At 43.8% G+C, this 19,055-nt stretch overlaps 1 protein-coding gene across 3 annotated transcripts in view; it reads right to left on the bottom strand.

Annotated features, from left to right (window-relative positions):
- Positions 1-831: 831 nt before the first annotated feature.
- LOC122548910 (CMP-N-acetylneuraminate-beta-galactosamide-alpha-2,3-sialyltransferase 1-like) overlaps positions 832-19,055 on the bottom strand; it is a 131,117-nt gene continuing 112,893 nt past the window's right edge. For all 3 annotated transcript variants that reach the window (XM_087986615.1, XM_043687874.2, XM_043687871.2), the window contains one exon: positions 832-4,683. In XM_087986615.1, coding sequence (XP_087842741.1) covers positions 4,535-4,683 — 149 coding nt within the window. In that variant the 3' untranslated portion in view covers positions 832-4,534. The remainder of the gene's footprint in view (positions 4,684-19,055) is intronic.

The following is a 19,055-nucleotide window of genomic DNA, read 5'->3' on the forward strand; positions in this document are numbered from 1 at the left end:
CCTTTATTTTATTTCGAAAATATCCTTTAAACACAGTTCAGTTCTGTACACCAGCATATCAAAGAAACAAACAAACATTGGAGTTCAACTCTATCCAAACAAACCAAGGGTATCTCTTACTTGAACAAGACTACATTTATATGCATTTGAGACACTGGGAGAGTCCGATAACTGAATGGACCCCAATTTAACTTCAGTAGAAGGACCTTAGATTGTGGTATTTCTCCACTGTACCTTGATGACAGCTGCCATCAGCTTTAGTCTGCAATATTTGGTCAGGGTTAACTCCTTATTGATCCTAAATGTTTCAATCAAGTGACCTCTTTCTCTTCTAAACCCCAGCAGATACAAGCCTCGCCTGTTCATCATAGGACAGGCTGTCATTACTAGTTATTAATCTCGTAAACCTTATAGAGTCATAGAATCATAGAGCACTACTTTGAATGCACACCCTTCCTCAAATAAGATCAATGCTGTGCACTGTACTCCATCTGTGGTTTAATATGTGCTCTGTATAGCATTACTTTATTACTTTTGTATTCAATTTCTGAATCATGAAGCTTTGCTTCAATTGTAGAGAAGCTTGGAGTTGAGAGTGTGGTGCTGGAAAAGCACAGCATTGTCAGGCAGCATCTAAAGAGCAGGAGAATCGGTGTTTCGGGTAAAAGAATACTCTCCACTCTAATCTCCAGCATCTGTAGTTCTCACCTTCACCTGTATAGAAGCTTGGTTAGACTGGAATACCTGGAGTACTGTGTGCAGTTTTCATTACCTCATCTCAGGAAGGATATTAGTTCCATAAAGGGAGTACAATGAATAAATAACTTGATTTTGATTTGATTTGATTTATTATTGTCACAGATACTGAGATACAGTGGAAAGTATTGTTTTGTGTGCTAACCAGACAAATCATACCTCACATAAGTACATCAGACTGATAGAACAGAATGCAAAACATAGTGCTACAGTTACAGAGAAAGTTCAGAGAAAGATCAACTCTGATATATGAGATGTCCGTTCATAAGTCTGAATACAGTGGGAGAGAAGCTGTCCTTGAATCTGTTGATACATATTTTCAAACTTTTATATCTTCTGCCTGATTGAAGAGGGTGGAAGAGAGTATAACTGGGGTTGGAGGGATCTCTGATTATGTTGGCTGCTTTCCCAAGACAGCAGGAAGTGTAGGTGGAGTCAATGGAAGCAAGGCTGGTTTGTGTGATGGACTGGGCTGCATTCACTGTATGCTCTGTAATTTCTTGCAGTCTTGAGCACAGCAGTTGCTTTATCACATAGTGATGCATCTGGGTGGCATGTTTTCTATGGTGCATCCATAAAAATTGGTAAGAGTCATTGCGGATATGCCAAATTTCCTTAGACTTCTGAGGAAGTAGACCTGTTGCTGTGCTTTTGGGACTGTAGTGTCAAAATGGATGGGCCAGGACAGATTGTTGATATTTAGTCTTAGGAACTTGAAGCTCTCAAACACATCTACCTCAGTGAAGGGGGCTGAGGGGCATGCAGAGAGGGACATGTCCTCCACTCCACTTCCTGAGGGTGGTGACCAGCTCCTTCATTTTACTGACACTGAGGGAGAGATTGTTGTCTTTACACAATGCCACTAAGCTGTCTATCTCTTCACACCATACTACTCTGTCTCGTTGTTAGTTGAAATCTGACTCACTGCTTTGCTGTCATCAGCAAACTTGAAAATAGAGTTAGAGCTAAATTTGGTGGCACAGTTGTGAGTATATAGGGAGTATAGTAAGGGCTGAGTATGCACCCTACAGGGCACCGCTGTTGAGGATTATTGTGGAGAAGGTGTTGTCACCTATCCACACTGATCATGGCCTACAGGTCCGAAAGTTGAGGATCCAGTTGCAGAGTGGGGAACAGAATCCTACATCTCGGAGTTTGGACATGAGTTTAGTTGAAATTATGGTGTTGAAGGTGGAGAAATGTTAATAAATAGGAGTCTGGGGATTGGGTGTCGGGCCATGGAGATGGTGTCTGCCATGGACCTATTTTGACGATGGGTGGATTGTAGTGGATCAAGGCAATCTGGGAGACTAGAGTTGACATGTACTATTACTAATCTCTTGAAGCACTTCATAATGATGGATGTCAGAGCCACCGGGCTATAGTCATTAAGGCATGTTGCCTGATTTTTCTTTGGCACCAGAATGATAGTGTTCTTCTTGAAGCAGGCGGGAACCTCACATCATAGTAAGGAGACATTAAAGATGAGGATTTGAGCTATAAGGAGAGGCTGAGTAGGCTGGGACTGTTTTCCCTGGAGCATCGGAGGCTGAGGGATAATGTAATAGAGGTATACAAAATTATAAGGGGCATGGATAGGATAAATAGACAAAGCCTTTTCCCTGGGGTTGGGGAGTCAAGAACTAGAGGTATAAGGTGAGAGGGGAAAGATATAAAAGAGACCTAAGGGGCAACATGTTCACGCAGAGGGTGGTACATGTAGGAATGAGCTGCCAGAGGAAGTGGTGGAAGCTGGTGCAATTGCAACATTTAAAAGGCATCTGGATGGGTATATGAATAGAAAGGGTTTGGTGGGATATGGGCCGGGTGCTGGCAGGTAGGACTAGATTGGGTTGGGATATCTGGTTGGCATGGACGGGTTGGACCGAAGGGTCTGTTTCCATGCTGTACATCTCTATGACTCTATAACTCCATGTCTGCAAATGCTCTTGCCACCAGATCTGTGCAGGATCTGAGTGCACAACTGGGGACTCCATCTGGACCAGTTGCTTTCCGTGGGTTCACTGTTAGGGAGGGCGATCTGAAGTCTGTGAAGACAGGCGCACCTCAGGCTGTCAGGGCAGTTGACATTAATTCACTGATCTTCTGTTCAAAGCCAGCATGGAATGCATTGATCTCATTAGGGAGGAATGCATTATTGTCAGTGATTCTACCCAACATGGCTTTATAGCCTATTATATAATGTAAGCATTGCCACAGTAAATGCGTGCTTGTGTGGTTAGTCTGGGACTTTAGCTTAGGTTGGTGTTGTCTCTTGACATCCCTGATGGCTTTGTGAAGATCATAAGGAGATTTCTTATATAGGGCAGGATCAGCTGACTTGGATGCCTCAGACCTGGCTCCTGTAGGGAGTGAATCTTTCGGTTCATCTATGGTTTCCGGTTGGGAAGCACTTGGATTAACTTCTTTGACACCCAGTCCTTTATTCACTTACTGAGGTTAGTGGAATACTCCTTGAGGTTGGCCACTGAGTTCTTCAATATGGACCAGTCTACTGACACCAAGCAGTCATGTAGAATCTTGTCCGTTACCTCAGACCAGCACTGTACGACTTTCTGTACCAGATCCTCACACTTCAGTTCCTGCTGGTAAACTAGGAGAGGGAGCAAAGTGTGGGTGGGGTGAGCAGTAGGCATCTTTGATGGTTGTATCCAGGGTATTTGGTAGGACAGGAGACATGTTGATGGTATCTTGGCTGCACATTCTTGACGTTTGCCTGTTGAAGTCGCCGGCTATAATGAACAAGGCACCAGGGTATTCCATTTCAAGATTATTTGTGGGATATATATTTCATCGCATTCTACATGGGTTGGGATGTAAGCTGCTCTCAGGATAGTGGAAGTAACTCCCCCAGCAGATAGTCGGGATGGCACTTCACCATTTGATATGCTCGGTCCAGCAACAATAACTCGCCAGTGTAAGCATGTCCAAGCATCCAGAGATTAGATTCCCTACAGGGTGGAAACAGGCCTTTCGGCCCAACCAGTCCACACCCACCCTCCGAAGAGTAACCTGCAAAGACCCATTTTCCCTCTGATTAATGCACCTAACACTACGGGCAATTTAGCATGGCCAATTCACCTGATCTGCACATCTTTGGATTGTGGGAGGAAACCAGAGCACCCGGAGGAAACCCACGCAGACATGGGGAGAATGTGCAAACTCCACACAGCCAGTTGCCTGAGGCTGGAATTGAACCTGGAACCCTGGTGCTGCGAGGCAACAGTGCTAACCACTGTGCCACTATTGGTCAGGAGGCAGACCCCTCCACCCTTTGCCTTGCCCAAGGACACCATATGGACTATCCAGTGGATTGAGAAACTCTCAGGATGTAATGCACAGTCAGGTACAGCAGGAGTAAGCCATGTCTTTTTAAAACAGAACTCCCAACAGACTCTCAACTCCCTTTGGTAGGTGAGTCAGCTTTAAGTTTGTCCAGCTTTTTTCAATGGATTGAATGCTTACCAGGAGTATGCTGGGGAGGCAGACTTCAATCCACGTTGTTTCAGTCTTACATGCAGGCCAACGGATCTCCCATGTTTCCGAGGTAAGTGGCTGCTTCTGTCTGGGACCGGGAGTCAGAGTGGATGGTCTACTGTTCTGGAAGATAAGTGGATGCAGCTGAGGGGGCCCAGAGCACTGGTCACAGCCTCAGGTACTCTGGAGGATCTTGTTCTCGGTCTGGTCGGGCCTCAATGTCGAGTCTCCATGAGGTAGGGTCCACTCCACAAAGTCAGATCACTGATCAACCTCTGTGTCAGGCCTTTGAGAAGCTGATAAGGGAATAGTCACTCTGTTGTTGCAATTCAGTTGATGGGTCCCATAAGCTGTCGGCCCCTCCAGGAGGTCCTGCTCTCCATGGTCCGATGCAATCGGTTATTTCTTGAGGTTGAAATTTTGCCAGATCTGTAAGCAGATTTAAAAGAAGATTGTTAGTAATTCTGACAGACTAACAATTAAGATTTAAAAGAGTAGAATGATTAAATAGATGTGAGGGAATGATTAGGTTAGGAAAACTTGCCATGCTCCCGCACCATCTTGGAGGACACCTTCACTAGACTTGTTCCTGTGATGGCAGGAGAGGGATGCAGAGAGTTTGGGCTAACTGGGGTTGTGTTGGAGGTGGAGAAAGTGATGACTGCAGATGCTGGAGCTCAGAGTCGAAGAATGTGATGCTGGAAAAGCACAGTCAGTCAGGCAGCATCCGGGGAGCAGGAGAATCGAGGGCTTATCAGGGCTTATGCCTGAAACGTTGATTCTCCTGCTCCTCAGATGCTGCCTGACCGGCTATGCTTTTCCAGCACCACACACTTCAACTCATGTTGGAGGTGACGTCACTGAGCCCAGAGCTGGGATAAGTCTCTGTGCTTGGAAGAGGGTGAGGCAATTGTGTTCAGAGCACAGACAAGTCAGATTTTGGCAACCTGTACCAAGGGCGCTGTGCTCTGTTTGGGCTAGGGCCATCACTGAAGCCATCAGGGCCTCAATTGTTAGCACTACTGCCTCACAGCTCCAGGCATCCAGATTTGATTCTAGCCTCGGGTGACTGTGTGGAGTTTGCCCATTCTCCCCATGTCTGTGTGGGTTTCCTCTGGGTGCTCTGGTTTCCTCTCCCAGTCCAAAGATGTGCAGATCAGGTGAATTGCCCATGCTAAATTGCCCATATTATTAGGTGCATTAGTCAGAGTGAATTGTAACTGGGTGGGTTACTCATCAGAGGGTCGGTGTGGTCTTGTTGGGCCGAAGGGCCTGTTTCCACACTGTAGGGAGTCTAATCTAAACAGTAAGAAAAGGAACCAAGTCTGGGACATCTCTGGCATTTGAGCAGGAGTCCTACTTCAAAGTGTAGTAGTAAGACCATAAGAAATTGTAAGCCTTTTTTAAACATCTAACTTTGTCTTTTTAGAAATGAAGAATAGAGAGGTTTGGGAATTGACTCTGTGGTGGAGAATTGCAGATTCAATGTTTAACTGTGACAGGAAGGAGAGCAGGGCAACATGGTGGCCTAGTGGTTAGCACTGCTGTTTCGCAGTGCCAGGGACCCAGTTTCATTCCACCTCAGGTGACTGTCTGTGTGGCGTTTGTACATTCTTCCCATTTATGCGTGGGTTTCTGTTGCATGCTCCAGTTTCCCCCCCACAGTCCAACGATGTGCAGGTGAAGTAGATTGGCCATGCTAATTTACCCATAGTGTTCAGGGATGTGTTAAGTGCATTATCCATAGGAAATTGCAGGGTTATAGGTAGCGAGGTGGGTCTGGGTGGGATGCTCTTCGGAGGGTTGGTGTGGATGCGTTGGGCTGAATGGCCTGTTTCCACACTGTGGGGATTTTAAGATGAAAACCATGAGGCTATTGGTTACTCCCAGGGCTTACAATGAAGCCCAATTCATTGGTCTCATCACACTTGTAAAGGAACATCTGAGTGGCGATCTAGTGAAGAGAGGTGTAAGATTTTTAAAATGACATGAAGAAAATGTAATTCAGAATGTTATTTTAAAAGAAGCTGTTGGTGCACAGTTAGGAGTCACAGGGTCAGACTAGCATTTACAAAGTGAAATCAGGAAACTCTTTTCATACAGAGTAATCAATGTGCAAAATAAACTTCCAGATAAATAGTGGTGTCAAAAACTTTGAGAATCATTTAAGAAACAATTGGATCTTGCAATAGGGTAGTTTTCATCCCACTTTGGTGGGAAAATTATGACAGATCAAATCATTTCTCATATCTATAATTATTCTCTGGTTTATGAAAAAGGAATCTCCTGAATGACACTGAAAGCCATGTTCTGCATTGAAGTATTCTTTTAATCCAAAACTCTCTTTTCCCTCGGTTGTTATCTTGAGCCTTTGATTGTGGAGCCGATGCCAGTTTGCATCTGAATGCAGGCAATTAGCAAGACAGGATGTATATTCAAGGAGGAACTGTTACCAACCTACGATAATCTAACCTCAGTCCTGGAAGAAAAGTTGAAGACTAACAAAAGGACTGCAGCTCTGTTGTCCTGCAAATGAGGTGTTCACTCTGTTTCAGAAGGGTTGACGTTAACAAATCTATTTGTGACAAGTTGTAAAACAGCACTGAGAACAATCCTGACTTTGTTTTCAACCACATTACTCATCTGGATGGCAAAGTAGAGCAGTATTGCAAAAAGGCCACACCCAGTGGTATTTCTTGCATAGATGCCCTGCAATTTGGAAGAAAATCATGTAGCTGCAGAGATATTGAACTTTTATGCTGTTAAAACGGAAACAGACAAAACATGTATTAAAACCATATACAATAATGGTTACAGCATATAAGCAAGCCAATAGGCCCATCAAGTCCGTGTCATCTTTCTGTAAGAACAACATACCTAGTCCCAGTTAGGTTCCCTACAGTACGGAAACAGGCCCTTTGGCCCAACAAGTCCACACCGACCCTCTGAAGAGTAACCCACTTCCCTCTGACTAATGCACCTAACACTATGGGCAATTTTAGGGCAGCATGGTGGCTCAGTGGTTAGCACTACTGCCTCACAGCACCATGGTCCCAGGTTTGATTTCAGCCTTGGGTGACATCTGTGTGGAGTTTGCATATTCTCCCCGTGTCTGCGTGGGTTTCCTCCCACAAGTCCAAAGATGTGCAGGTCAGGTAAATTGGCCATGCTAAATTGCTCATAGTGTTACATGCATTAGCCAGAGGGGAATGGAACTGGGCGGGTTACTCTTCGGAGGGTCGGTGTGGACTTGTTGGGCTGAAGGGCATGTTTCTACACTGTAGGGAATCCAATCTAATTTTAGCATCGCCAATTCACCTGCTCTGCACATCTTTGTGACTGTGTGAGGAAACTGGAGCACCCGGAGGAAACCCACGCAGACACAGGGAGAATGTGCAAACTCCACACAGACAGTCACCCAATGCTGGAATTGAACCTGGGACCCTGGTGCTGTGAGGCAGCAGTGCTAATCACTGTGCCGCCCCCAGAACCCCTCCAATTTCTTCAATTATTCGATTCTTGTTTGAAAGCTGCTGTTGCCCAGAAAAGTGGTAGGAATGTTGATCTGTCAACTGTGTCATTGGAAATAGCTGCATTAATTTCTACCTATAAGGAGTGCAGAAAATCAACTGAACATTTCTACTTTTTTTTCCCAAAAATTAACTTTGTTCATTAAATTTGTAAATATACATGAGGAAATATTTAACTTGAGAATTTCAGAACTTAAAAGAAAATTCAAATTGTTTGCAGACTGTATGTTTGCACTTGTGACTGTTGTCATTGTATTATAATTTCGAAACATATTCAGGTATATAGCTAAAGTCAAAATGAGAGGTGTTAATCTCTAATGTTATAATTTAACATTTGTTTGCCTCAGTTAAGGCTCTCCCTCATATTTGAGGTTAACTTGGAAAAGTGAATGTTAAAAAAACTAACACCAACTCTCTAATTAAATTCTATTTTTCACTGCCTTGTCACTTTTAACTCCTTTCCAACAAATTAGTTTGAGACACAGCATTTGCTGTGAAATTAGGCCTCATACAACAGGAAAGTGAAGATACTATGCCTCTATTGAACCTACATGCCTCATGTGAACATTCAATATTGAGCTTCAGTATTCTCTTTGTCCATGTTTTGCTTGAGAATTTGGCAGGGTCAAGCCTCTCAAATTCCCTGAAGAATGGCATCTAGTGTTTGTTTTATCTTAAAGATTTTGCTAACACCTTGACATTGTCAACCCGAATTCAGCTAGCAATACATTTATTAAAACTTCTTTTTCCTCAGGTAGTTTACTTCTGCTCTTATCTCTCTCCTGCTGGCCGTGCTGACTAAAATCAGTGAAACAGATTGTCTGCTATATGATCTTAATGTTGTTTCTGGCAGCCTTGCACTGTGTGAATTAATTGTTGAGATTCCTACATTACAGCAATACTTCATGAACTAAGGTTGTGGACGCAGGTGGGGCTGTTGAAGTAATTTAGTGACTGCTGCAGTTGATTCTGTGATTAGTGCAAACTGCAGTCAAAGGCTTTTGCTCAAAAATGCAGTATCATAGGTCCAGTGAAGGCACCTAATCCAACCCTTACTTCTCTCACTGTTGCTAAATTATTAAACTGCTGATCCAGAGTCCAAACTAGATAAGTAGATTTTCTTGCATACTTCCGAATAAGCATTTTAAAATGCATGGGAAGAAAGGCTTACATTTTAGATTTTATTTCTATTCACATTAATGTTTCAAAAATCATCTTGTCATTTCTGGGAATGATTGTCCAGTCAGTTTCTCAGTGGGTAACTTTTTAGAAGCACTAATCAGGAGGGGCGGGGGAGGCAGAATTAACAGGCATTTGAACATTTTTTCTATTATTCAGGAGAATCAGCACAGATTGTAAAATGCAGATTACGTTTGATTTTGTTAAAATTTATAGTTTTACAGCACAGAATTTACAGCAAAAGTTACAGTGATGCAAATTCTGTGTTTTACGATCTTATATTCCACAACCACCTGACAAAGGAGCAGCGTTCTGAAAGCTAGTGTGCTTCCAAATAAACCTATTGGACAATAACCTGGTGTTGTGTGATTGTTACCTTTGTACACTCAAGTCCAACACCAGCATGTCCAAATCCTGTTTGATTTCATATTCTACATGGATTTTTGATGAATTAACAAACCAGGTTGTCAAAAGCATTGTAACGGAAGTTGTCCACGTGATTCTTAAAAAGAAATTGACAAAGTACCACATAAAAGATTCGTAAACTAAATTGATGCGAATGGGAAAATAGAGTCAATGTCAACTATGTAAATTGGCTGAAGGATAGAAGATATTAACTTGTGGTCACAGAGTTATGGAATTATTACAGTGCAGTAGGAGTCCATTCAACCCATTGTCCCTTACTGGTTCTGTTAATGTACAAGTGCATTAGAGTCAACTGGGGTCTTTAAACACACCTCTATAAGAACCATTCATTAATGTTGCACTTCCAATTCATATTTTACTTCAACAGTCAGGCAAGTGATAATATACTATGCAAACAGTGTAAAATTATCCCTCACTCACTTTCCACACTACAGAATTGTAGATAGTCCTCAAATCTGAGAGATCGTTACTAAATGACCCTGTAAATGATATCTTGGGTAAATAGCGGTATTGAGTGCAGAAGAAGTGAAGGTATTCTGGACAAAGCTCATAAGATTCTTATTTGCTAAATTGAATTCGGCGTCCAGTTGTGATATTTGGAGAAAATTGGGAAAATTAGGTAGTGTCAAGGACAGCCATCAAGCTGATCCTCATTCAGAGCCTTCAGTTCTGAGAAATAAGTTATGGGACAGCATGGTGGCCCAGTGATTAGCACTGTTGCCTCACAGCAGTAGAAACCCAGGTTCGATTCCAGCCTTGGGCGACTGTCTGTGTGGTTTGCACATTCTCTCCGTGTCTGCGTGGGTTCCCCCTGGGTGCTCCAGTTTCTTCCCACAGTCCAAAGATGTGCAGGTCAGGTGAATTGGCCATGGTAAATTGCCCCATAGTGTTAGGTGCATTAGTCGGAGGGAAAGGGGTCTGGGTGGGCTACTCATCGGAGGGTCGGTGTAGACGTGTTGGGCCGAAGGGCCTGTTTCCACAGTGCAGGTAATCTAATCACAGATTCTTGATACGTATAAATGCTTTAGAGAGTAAAATTTCAAATATTATCAGTGATACAAATTTGGAAATGCAAATCAATTTCAACGGTATATAGATAGTCAAAGGGAAGGCTGGTAGGAATAGGGAATGCTGGATGATTAAAGGAATTGAGGGTTTGGTTAAGAAAAAGAAGGAAGCATATGTCAGGTATAACCAGGATAGATTGAGTGAATCCTTAGAAGAGTATGGAGAAAGTAGGAGTATACTTAAGAGGGAAATCAGGAGGGCAAAACGGGGACATGAGATAGCTTTGGCAAATAGAATTAAGGAGAATCCAAAGGGTTTTTACAAATATATTAAGGACAAAAGGGTAACTAGGGTGAGAATAGGACCCCTCAAAGATCCTGAAGAAGGGCCTGTGCCCGAAACGTCGAATCTCCTGTTCCCTGGATGCTGCCTGACCTGCTGTGCTGTTCCAGCAATAAAGTTTCAACCCTCAAAGATCAGCAAGGTGGCCTTTGTGTGGAGCCACAGAAAATGGGGGAGATACTAAATGAATATTTTGCATCAGTATTTGCTGTGGAAAAGGATATGGAAGATATAGACTGTAGGGAAATAGATAGTGACATCTTGCAAAATGTCCAGATTACAGATGAGGAAGTGTTGGATGTCTTGAAACGGTTAAAAGTGGATAAATCCCCAGGACCTGATCAGGTGTACCCGAGAACTCTGTGGGAAGCTAGAGAAGTGATTGCTGGCCCTCCTGCTGAGATATTTGTATCATCGATAGTCACAGGTGAGGTGCCGGAAGACTGGAGGTTGGCAAATGTGGCACCACTGTTTAAGAAGGGTGGTAAAGACAAGCCAGGGAACTATAGACCAGTGAGCCTGGCCTCGGTGGCGGGCAAGTTGTTGGAGGGAATCCTGAGGGACAGGATGTACATGTATTTGGAAAGGCAAGGACTGATTCAGGATAGTCAACATGGTTTTGTGCGTGGGAAAGCATATCTCACAAACTTGATTGAGTTTTTTGAAGAAGTAACAAAGAAGATTGATGACGGCAGAGCAGTAGATGTGATCTATATGGACTTCAGTCCACTGATCCTTCAGCAAAAGTTGAAACAGGAAGATCCTTCACAGAAAGTAGTACAAGGCTGGTCTGAGGCAGTGCAAGAGCTTCTCCAGGACTGCTTGGAATAAGATCTAGACAATATCCAGGCTTAGATTGACAAGTGGGAAGTAACATTCAACACACTTGACTTTCAACGGTTTTACTATCACTGAATCCCCCACTTGGGGTCACCATTGACCAGAAACTCAACTGGACTCACCACATAAACACATAAATACAGTGGCTACAAGAGCAGGCCAGAGACTAGGGATACTGCAACGAGTAACTCACCTCCTGACACCCCAAAGTCTACAAGGGACTATCTATACATCATCTACAAGGCACAAGTGAGGAGTGTGATGGAATACTCCCCATTTGTCTGGATGGGGTCAGCTGCAACAACACGCAAGAAGCTTGACACCATCCAGGATAAAGCAACCCGCTTGATTGACACCACATCTACAAACATTCAATCCCTCCACTGCTGGCACTCAGTAGCAGTAGTGTACACTATCCACAAGATGCACTGCAGAAGTTCACCAAAGATCCTTAGATAGCACCTTCCAAACCCACGACCACTTCCATCTAGAAGGACAAGGGCAGCAGGTACTTGGGAACACCACCTTCTGCAAATTCCCTTCCAAGCCACTCCCACCCTGACTTGGAAATATATCACCGTTCCTTCACAGTCATTGGATCAAAATTCTAGAATTCCCACCCTACCGACATCGTGGTTCAATTCACAGCAAGTGGACTGCAGCGATTCAAGAAGGCAGCTCACCACTATCTGCTCATGGGTAAATAGGATTGGGCTATCAATGAAGCCCACGTCTCACAGATGAATTTTTTAAAAAGTATGCTATTACTGTCACGGACTTCATTCACAAATATATCGCGCACTCCATACCAAAGAAGCCAATCCATGTGTTCCCCATCCAGAAACCTTGAATGAACAGGGAAATCCATTGTCTACTGAAGACCAGGCATGCAGCATTCAAGTCAGACCACCCAGACCTATACAGAAAATCCAGATACGACCTCCGTAAAACCATCAGAGATACCAAGAGGCAGTACCAGACCAAGTTAAAGGCCCAAATTAACCAGACGGGCATCCGCTGCCTGTGGCAAGGCTTACACAACATAACGGGAAATGAAATGAAGCAGAGCAAGATAGTTGACAAAGACACATCCCCTCCTGATGTGCTCAATGCTTTCTATGCTTGGTTTGAGCAGAATGCTAGTGGTGCATGTATCACTTGCCCCAACATCCCCAGATGCACCTGTTTTCTCTGTCGGATGACAGATCGGTCTTACTGAGAGTCAATCTGAGGAAAGTGATTGACCCAGACAGAGTCCCCAGCCATGCAATTTGATCCAATGTGAACCTGGAGGTGGAGGTATTCACCAACATCATCAACTTTCCTTGCTACAAGTTGAAGTCCCACCTGATTAAGAAGGAGAAAGTGAGGACTGCAGATGCTGGAGATCAGAGCTGAAAATGTGTTGCTGGAAAAGCGCAGCAGGTCAGGCAGCATCCAAGGAGGAGGTGAATTGATGTTTCGGGCATGAGCCCTTCTTCAGAAGGGCTCATGCCCGAAATGTTGATTCTCCTGCTCCTTGGATGCTGCCTGACCTGCTGCGCTTTTCCAGCAACACATTTTCAGCACCTGATTAACAAGACCACCATCATCTCAGTACCTAAGAAAGCTCATGCAACGTACCTTAATGACTACCACCCAGTTGCACTGACCTCCATAATCATGAAGTGCTTCGAGAGATTAGTCATGGCTCACATCAACTCTCCCAGCCTGCCTCAATTCCCTACAATTGGCCTCCTGGTGAAACAGGTCCACAGCAGATACTATTTCACTGGCCCTGAACTCATCCCTGGAATATCTGGATAACAAGGACAGCTACATCAGGCTCCTATTCATCGACTACAGCTCCGCCTTTAACACCATAATTACTACCAGGCTAATCTCAAAACTCTGAGACCAAGGTCTTGGCTTTGCCTTCTGCAACTGGATCCTCAGCTCCCTGACCCACAGACTGCAATCAGTGAAGATAGACAACTGTACCTTCTCTACGATAACCCACAACACTGGCGCTCTGCAAGGATGGGTTCTCAGCCCGCTGCTGTACTCTCTGTCCACCCATGCCTGTGTAGCCAAATTCTGTGCGAACACCATCTCCTAATTCGCTGATGACACCACTCTGATTGGACAGATATCTACCAATGATGAATCAGAATACAGGAAGGAATTAGAGGGCTTGGTGGCATCATGCAATGATAACAACCTCTTTCTCAATGTCAGAAAAACAAAAGAACTGATCATTGGCTTCAGAAAAAAAAGGAGGACATGGCACGCATCCCACCCCCCCTCCTCCGCTTCCCCCCCCCCCACCCCCATCTACATCGACGGAGCTGGGTCGAGAGGGTCCAAATTCCTGGGAGTGACGATAATCCACAATCTGTCCTGGACCTCCTAGGTGGATGTGATGGTCAAGAAGGCACATCAACACCTCTTCTTCCTTGGATGGCTTAGGAAATTCAGCATGGCCATAAGGACCCTCACCAACTTTTACAGATGCACCAGAGAAAACATTCTATCCAGGTACATAACTGCTCAGCCCAGGACCATAAGCAATACAGAAGGTTGTGTGCAAAGCCCAAACCATCATGGACGCCAATCTCCCATTCGTGGACTGTATTTACACTTTCATTGCCACAGAAAGCTTACCAACAACATCAAAGACCCGTCCTGCTCTGGTAAGGCTCTCTTACAACTTCATTCATCAGGCAGAAGAGACAGAGACTTGAACACACACCAACAGTTCAAGAACAGCTTCTGCCCTACTGTTATTAGAGTCTTGACTGGACCTCTGTAACTTCAAAAAATGTTGATCTTGCTTTGTGCACTTTCCATCAGCCATAACCTCACTCTGTCTAAGCACCCTATTATCTGTATGTCCTTGTTTGCTATGATCTGCCTGTACTGTTCGCAAAACAAAGCTTTTCACTGTACTTAGGTACATGTGACTACAATAATTCAAATAATTGAAATCAATTCTTTACAACTTGGGTTTTTCATCTGCGGCTGAGATGTGATTTCATTAAGCCATAAAAGATACTTATTCAGGTTGATCTGAAGAAACTAGTGTTATAGTTTCAAACTAATGAAAAAAGAAGTAGTATTAAGATTGATTTTCATTTTGCGAAAAGGTGGCCATTGAATGGAATGAATATCCAGAGAGAGAAATGGAAGTAAAAGCTGTGGAATTGTTTAGGACCAGATAGATATTAAAATAGATAAGTGTTGGGTCATTTCTGTGGTAATGATAGTTCAAATGACCTTCCTCAATTATGGAGGAAGGAGAGGCCAAATTAGTTTATTATATATCTTTTGAGTGGAGTGCCCTCTGGTGGAACAGTGAGATCATTTTTTTTCCTCAATTTACCTCAACTCCACTGAGATGTTGACCTGGAATTTGTCCCATTCTTTCTCATCATAGGTGAGTTCTCTTTCAGCCCATATAGAAATCACATTTACTAAACCTCCAGATTGGTTCTAAGGTTCGGATTCAACTGAATAAAACAAGGGCATTTTAAGACTTTTATTTGCATACAGATAGATCAGTGGATAAAATAAATTTCCAGATAGAGAGATGGAAGTAAATGCTTTTGAATTGTTGAGAAGTAAATGGAAATCAATGGGAATCGGAGGAAATTGTCCTGCTAGTTGGAGTTATATTTAGCAAAAAGGAAAATGGTTAATATTGTTGGCATTATTAATTTCAGTTCTAAAACAGTTCCCAGGTGTATGTCCTAGGCCCAACCATCTTCAGCTGCATTGTCAATGACCTTCCCCCATCATAAGGTCAGAAACGGGAATGTTCACCGATAATTGCATAATGTTCAGCACCAAAATTGGAGGTGTAGTGGACAGCGAAGAGGGTTACCTCAGATTACAACAGGATCTGGACCAGATGGGCCAATGGCAGATGGGGTTTAATTCAAATAAATGCAAGATGCTGCATTTTGGGAAAGCAAATCTTAGCAGGACTTATACACTTAATGGTAAGGTCCTAGGGAGTGTTGCTGAACAAAGAGACCTTGGAGTGCAGATTCATAGCTCCTTGAAAGTGGAGTCGCAGGTAGATAGGATAGTGAAGAAGGCATTTAGTATGCTTTCCTTTATTGGTCAGAGTATTGAATACAGGAGTTGGGAGGTCATGTTGCAGCTGTCCAGGACATTGGTTAGGCCACTGTTGGAATATTGTGTGCAATTCTGGTCTCCTTCCTATCGGAAAGATGTTGTGAAACTTGAAAGGGTTCAGAAAGGATTTACAAGGATATTGCCAGGGTTGGAGGATTTGAGCTATAGGGAGAGGCAGAACAGGCTGGGGCTGTTTTCCTTGGAGCATCGGAGGCTGAGGGGTGACCTTATAGAGGTTTACAGAATTATAAGGGGCATGGATAGGGTAAATAGGCAAAGTCTTTTCCCTGGGGTCGAGGAGTCCAGAACTAGAGGGCATAGGTTTAGGTGAGAGGGGAAAGACATTAAAGAGACCTATGGGGCAACTTTTTCACACAGAGGGTGATGCGGGTATGGAATGAGCTGTGAGAGGAAGTGGTGGAGGCTGGTACAACTGCAACATTTAAAAGGCATTTAGATGGGTATATGAATAGGAAGTGTTTGGAGGGATATGGGTCGGGTGCTGGCAAGTGGGACTAGATTGGGTTGGGATATCTGGTCGACATGGACAGTTTGGACCGAAGGGTCTGTTTGCATGCTGTACATCTCTATGATTCTATGACTCTGTGATTTCTTTCATGACTCCTCAGATATTGAAGCAGTCCTTTTCCAATACAGCAAGATCTAGACAATATCCAGGCTTGGGCTGAAAACTGGCAAATAACATTTTGGCCACATACATGCCATGCAATGACCATCTCCAATAAGAGGGAATCTAACCATCTCCCCTGATGCTCAAAGGCATTACCATTGCTGTTTCCCCCACTATCAATATTCTGGGCTTATCATTGATCAAAAACAGAATAGGACTATGCATATAAATACAATGGCTACAAAAGCAGGTCAAGAGGCTAGAAACCTGTGGTGACTAACTCACCTCCTATCTCCCAAAGCTTGTCCACAAAGCACATGTCAGGGGTGTGATGAAATATTCCCTGGTTGCCCGGATGAGTCCAGCTCCAGCAACACTCAAGAAGCTTGGCACTATCCAGGATAAAGCAACCCACTTGATGGGCAGTCCAGCTGTTCCCTTCAACACACACTTCACCTCCGATGCACAAATGTAGCAGTATGTAAAATCCAGTGCAGTGCCAATCTTCTTCAATGGTACCTTCCAAACTTGCAACCTTTATTATTTCGAAGGACTCTGGTAACAGATGCATGAGCACACCACTGCCTACAAATTCCCCACCAAGCCACTCACTTTTCTGACTTGTAAAACTATCACTACTTTCTCTAGGTCAAAATGCTGGAACACTCTTCCGAACAGCATTGCCTTTATCCCAAGAACTTCAAAACTTCAAGAAGGTAACTCATCACCATAGAATCCTTACAGTGTGGAATCAGGCCATTCAGCCCATGCCAACCCTCTGAAGAGCATCCCACCCCACCCCACCCTCCACACTATCCCTGTAACATTGCATTTTCCACAGCTAATTCACCTAGCCTGCACATTCCTGAACACAATAGGCAATTTAACATTTAACAAATGGCCAATGCTCTTAATCTTTGGAGTGTGGGAGGACACCAGAGCACCAGGAGGAAACCCACAAGGAGAATGTGCAGACTCTACACAGTCAGCTGAAGGAGGAATCAAAACTGGGTCTCTGGCACTGTGAGGTAGCAATGCTAACCACTGAGCCACCAATCGTTTAGTGGGACCATCTTCTCCATGGCATTTGGGTCTAGCCAATGTCACCTACTCCCATGAATGATTCATGAAAGAAGCCACAATAGTTAAGCGTGTAAAGAGGGATTTGCTTTTACACTGCTGTGATGTGGAGATGTCCTATGATCCTACTCCACTAACTAACTGACCAAGAAACAGCGCTCCAAAAACTTGTAGATTAGATTACTTACAGTGTGGAAACAGGCCCTTCGGCCCAACAAGTCCACACCGACCTGCCAAAGCATGCCCACCCAGACCCATTCCCCTACATTTACCCCTGCACCTAACACTACAGCCAATTCACCTAACCTGCACATTTTTGGACTGTGGGAGGAAACCGGAGCACCCGGAGGAAACCCACCCAGACACGGGGAGAATGTGCAAACTCCACACAGTCAGTCGCCTGAGGTGGGAATTGAACTCAGGTCTCTGGCACTGTGAGGCAGCAGTGCTAACCACTGTGCCACCATGCCACCCAGATAAACCTGTTGTACTTCCAGATAAACCTGTTGGAGACTATAACCTGGTGTTTTATAATTTGTAACTTTACACTGCTGGTTAGCCTGAAGTGGTATATTTCAACCAGGAAACGAAAATGAGATTTCCCCTTAAAAAAGTTATGCTGACACTGTTTTTTTGCGATTCTCTGCTGAGTAGAGACTGGTGGATACAACACAGGTTCTAGACAGGTAGGGGTTAATTTTTATTTTATTCTCATACTGTATATGCTGGTTGAGTGCCTGACTGCATGTCATCCGAGTCTGGCCAGACTCTGGTTCAGATTCTCCCAGCCGGGAGTAAGTGCTTCGTCCAGCTGTTATAATTGTAAATATGCTGTCAGAATGGGTGGGAGCATCTCAAAACACATGAAGCAGTTCAGAACTGTGAATGTAAGTTTCCCACTGGGACTACAAAATAACACAGCTCACTCTATCGAATGTCAGGCTGTCAGATTGAAATGTTCTATGACTTATTCCCTTCTAGGAGTATGTCATGGTTGCGTTGTTGAATCAGGAATAGTCAAAAGAACATGCACTTATAAAAAGACTTATTGTACTGACATGACTTTACAAACATGACGTAAACTGCATGTGGTAATCCGTTTTGCTTCCTTGGCTATGTTGCCTCTGTTTGTAGCGGTAGGATCAATCTCCACTCCAGTATGAGCTAGTCTGGAGCAGCAGGCGGCACTGAAAATGCAGTAGGTTGTTGGAGATGTGACTTTTGGACAATGTGTTAAACTGAGACTCTGTCAAAATCCTTTGAGTGACTATAAAAGATCCCTATAGCACTAACCTGCTGGAAAGTTGTCCTGCCCAATATTTATCACTGAAACTGATTTTTTTGGTGAACTACCTTATATTGCTGATAGTGAGACACTGTTGTGTGCACATTGGCTGCTACATTTCTCTAGGCGATAGTGATCTGGGTGGAATTTCCTTTTCAAACTAAGCATTGAGGCAAGCATAAAAGTGGGTTCGTTCCCACACGCTAATGTTAACTCAAGCTTATTAAATATGCATGGGCAATTTCATGGGGGACAAGTTATGGTCCCCTCCAGAACTTTCCGCACTCCAACATGCGTGCACTATATTTTAAAGGTATCCAGGCGGCCATCAATCTGCAACCCAGGTGCACTACTCAAACTC

The sequence above is a fragment of the Chiloscyllium plagiosum genome, unplaced genomic scaffold (genome assembly GCF_037043375.1).
Source record: "Chiloscyllium plagiosum isolate Xiang-an unplaced genomic scaffold, Cpla_swu_hap1 HiC_scaffold_4, whole genome shotgun sequence".
Taxonomy (NCBI): domain Eukaryota; kingdom Metazoa; phylum Chordata; class Chondrichthyes; order Orectolobiformes; family Hemiscylliidae; genus Chiloscyllium; species Chiloscyllium plagiosum.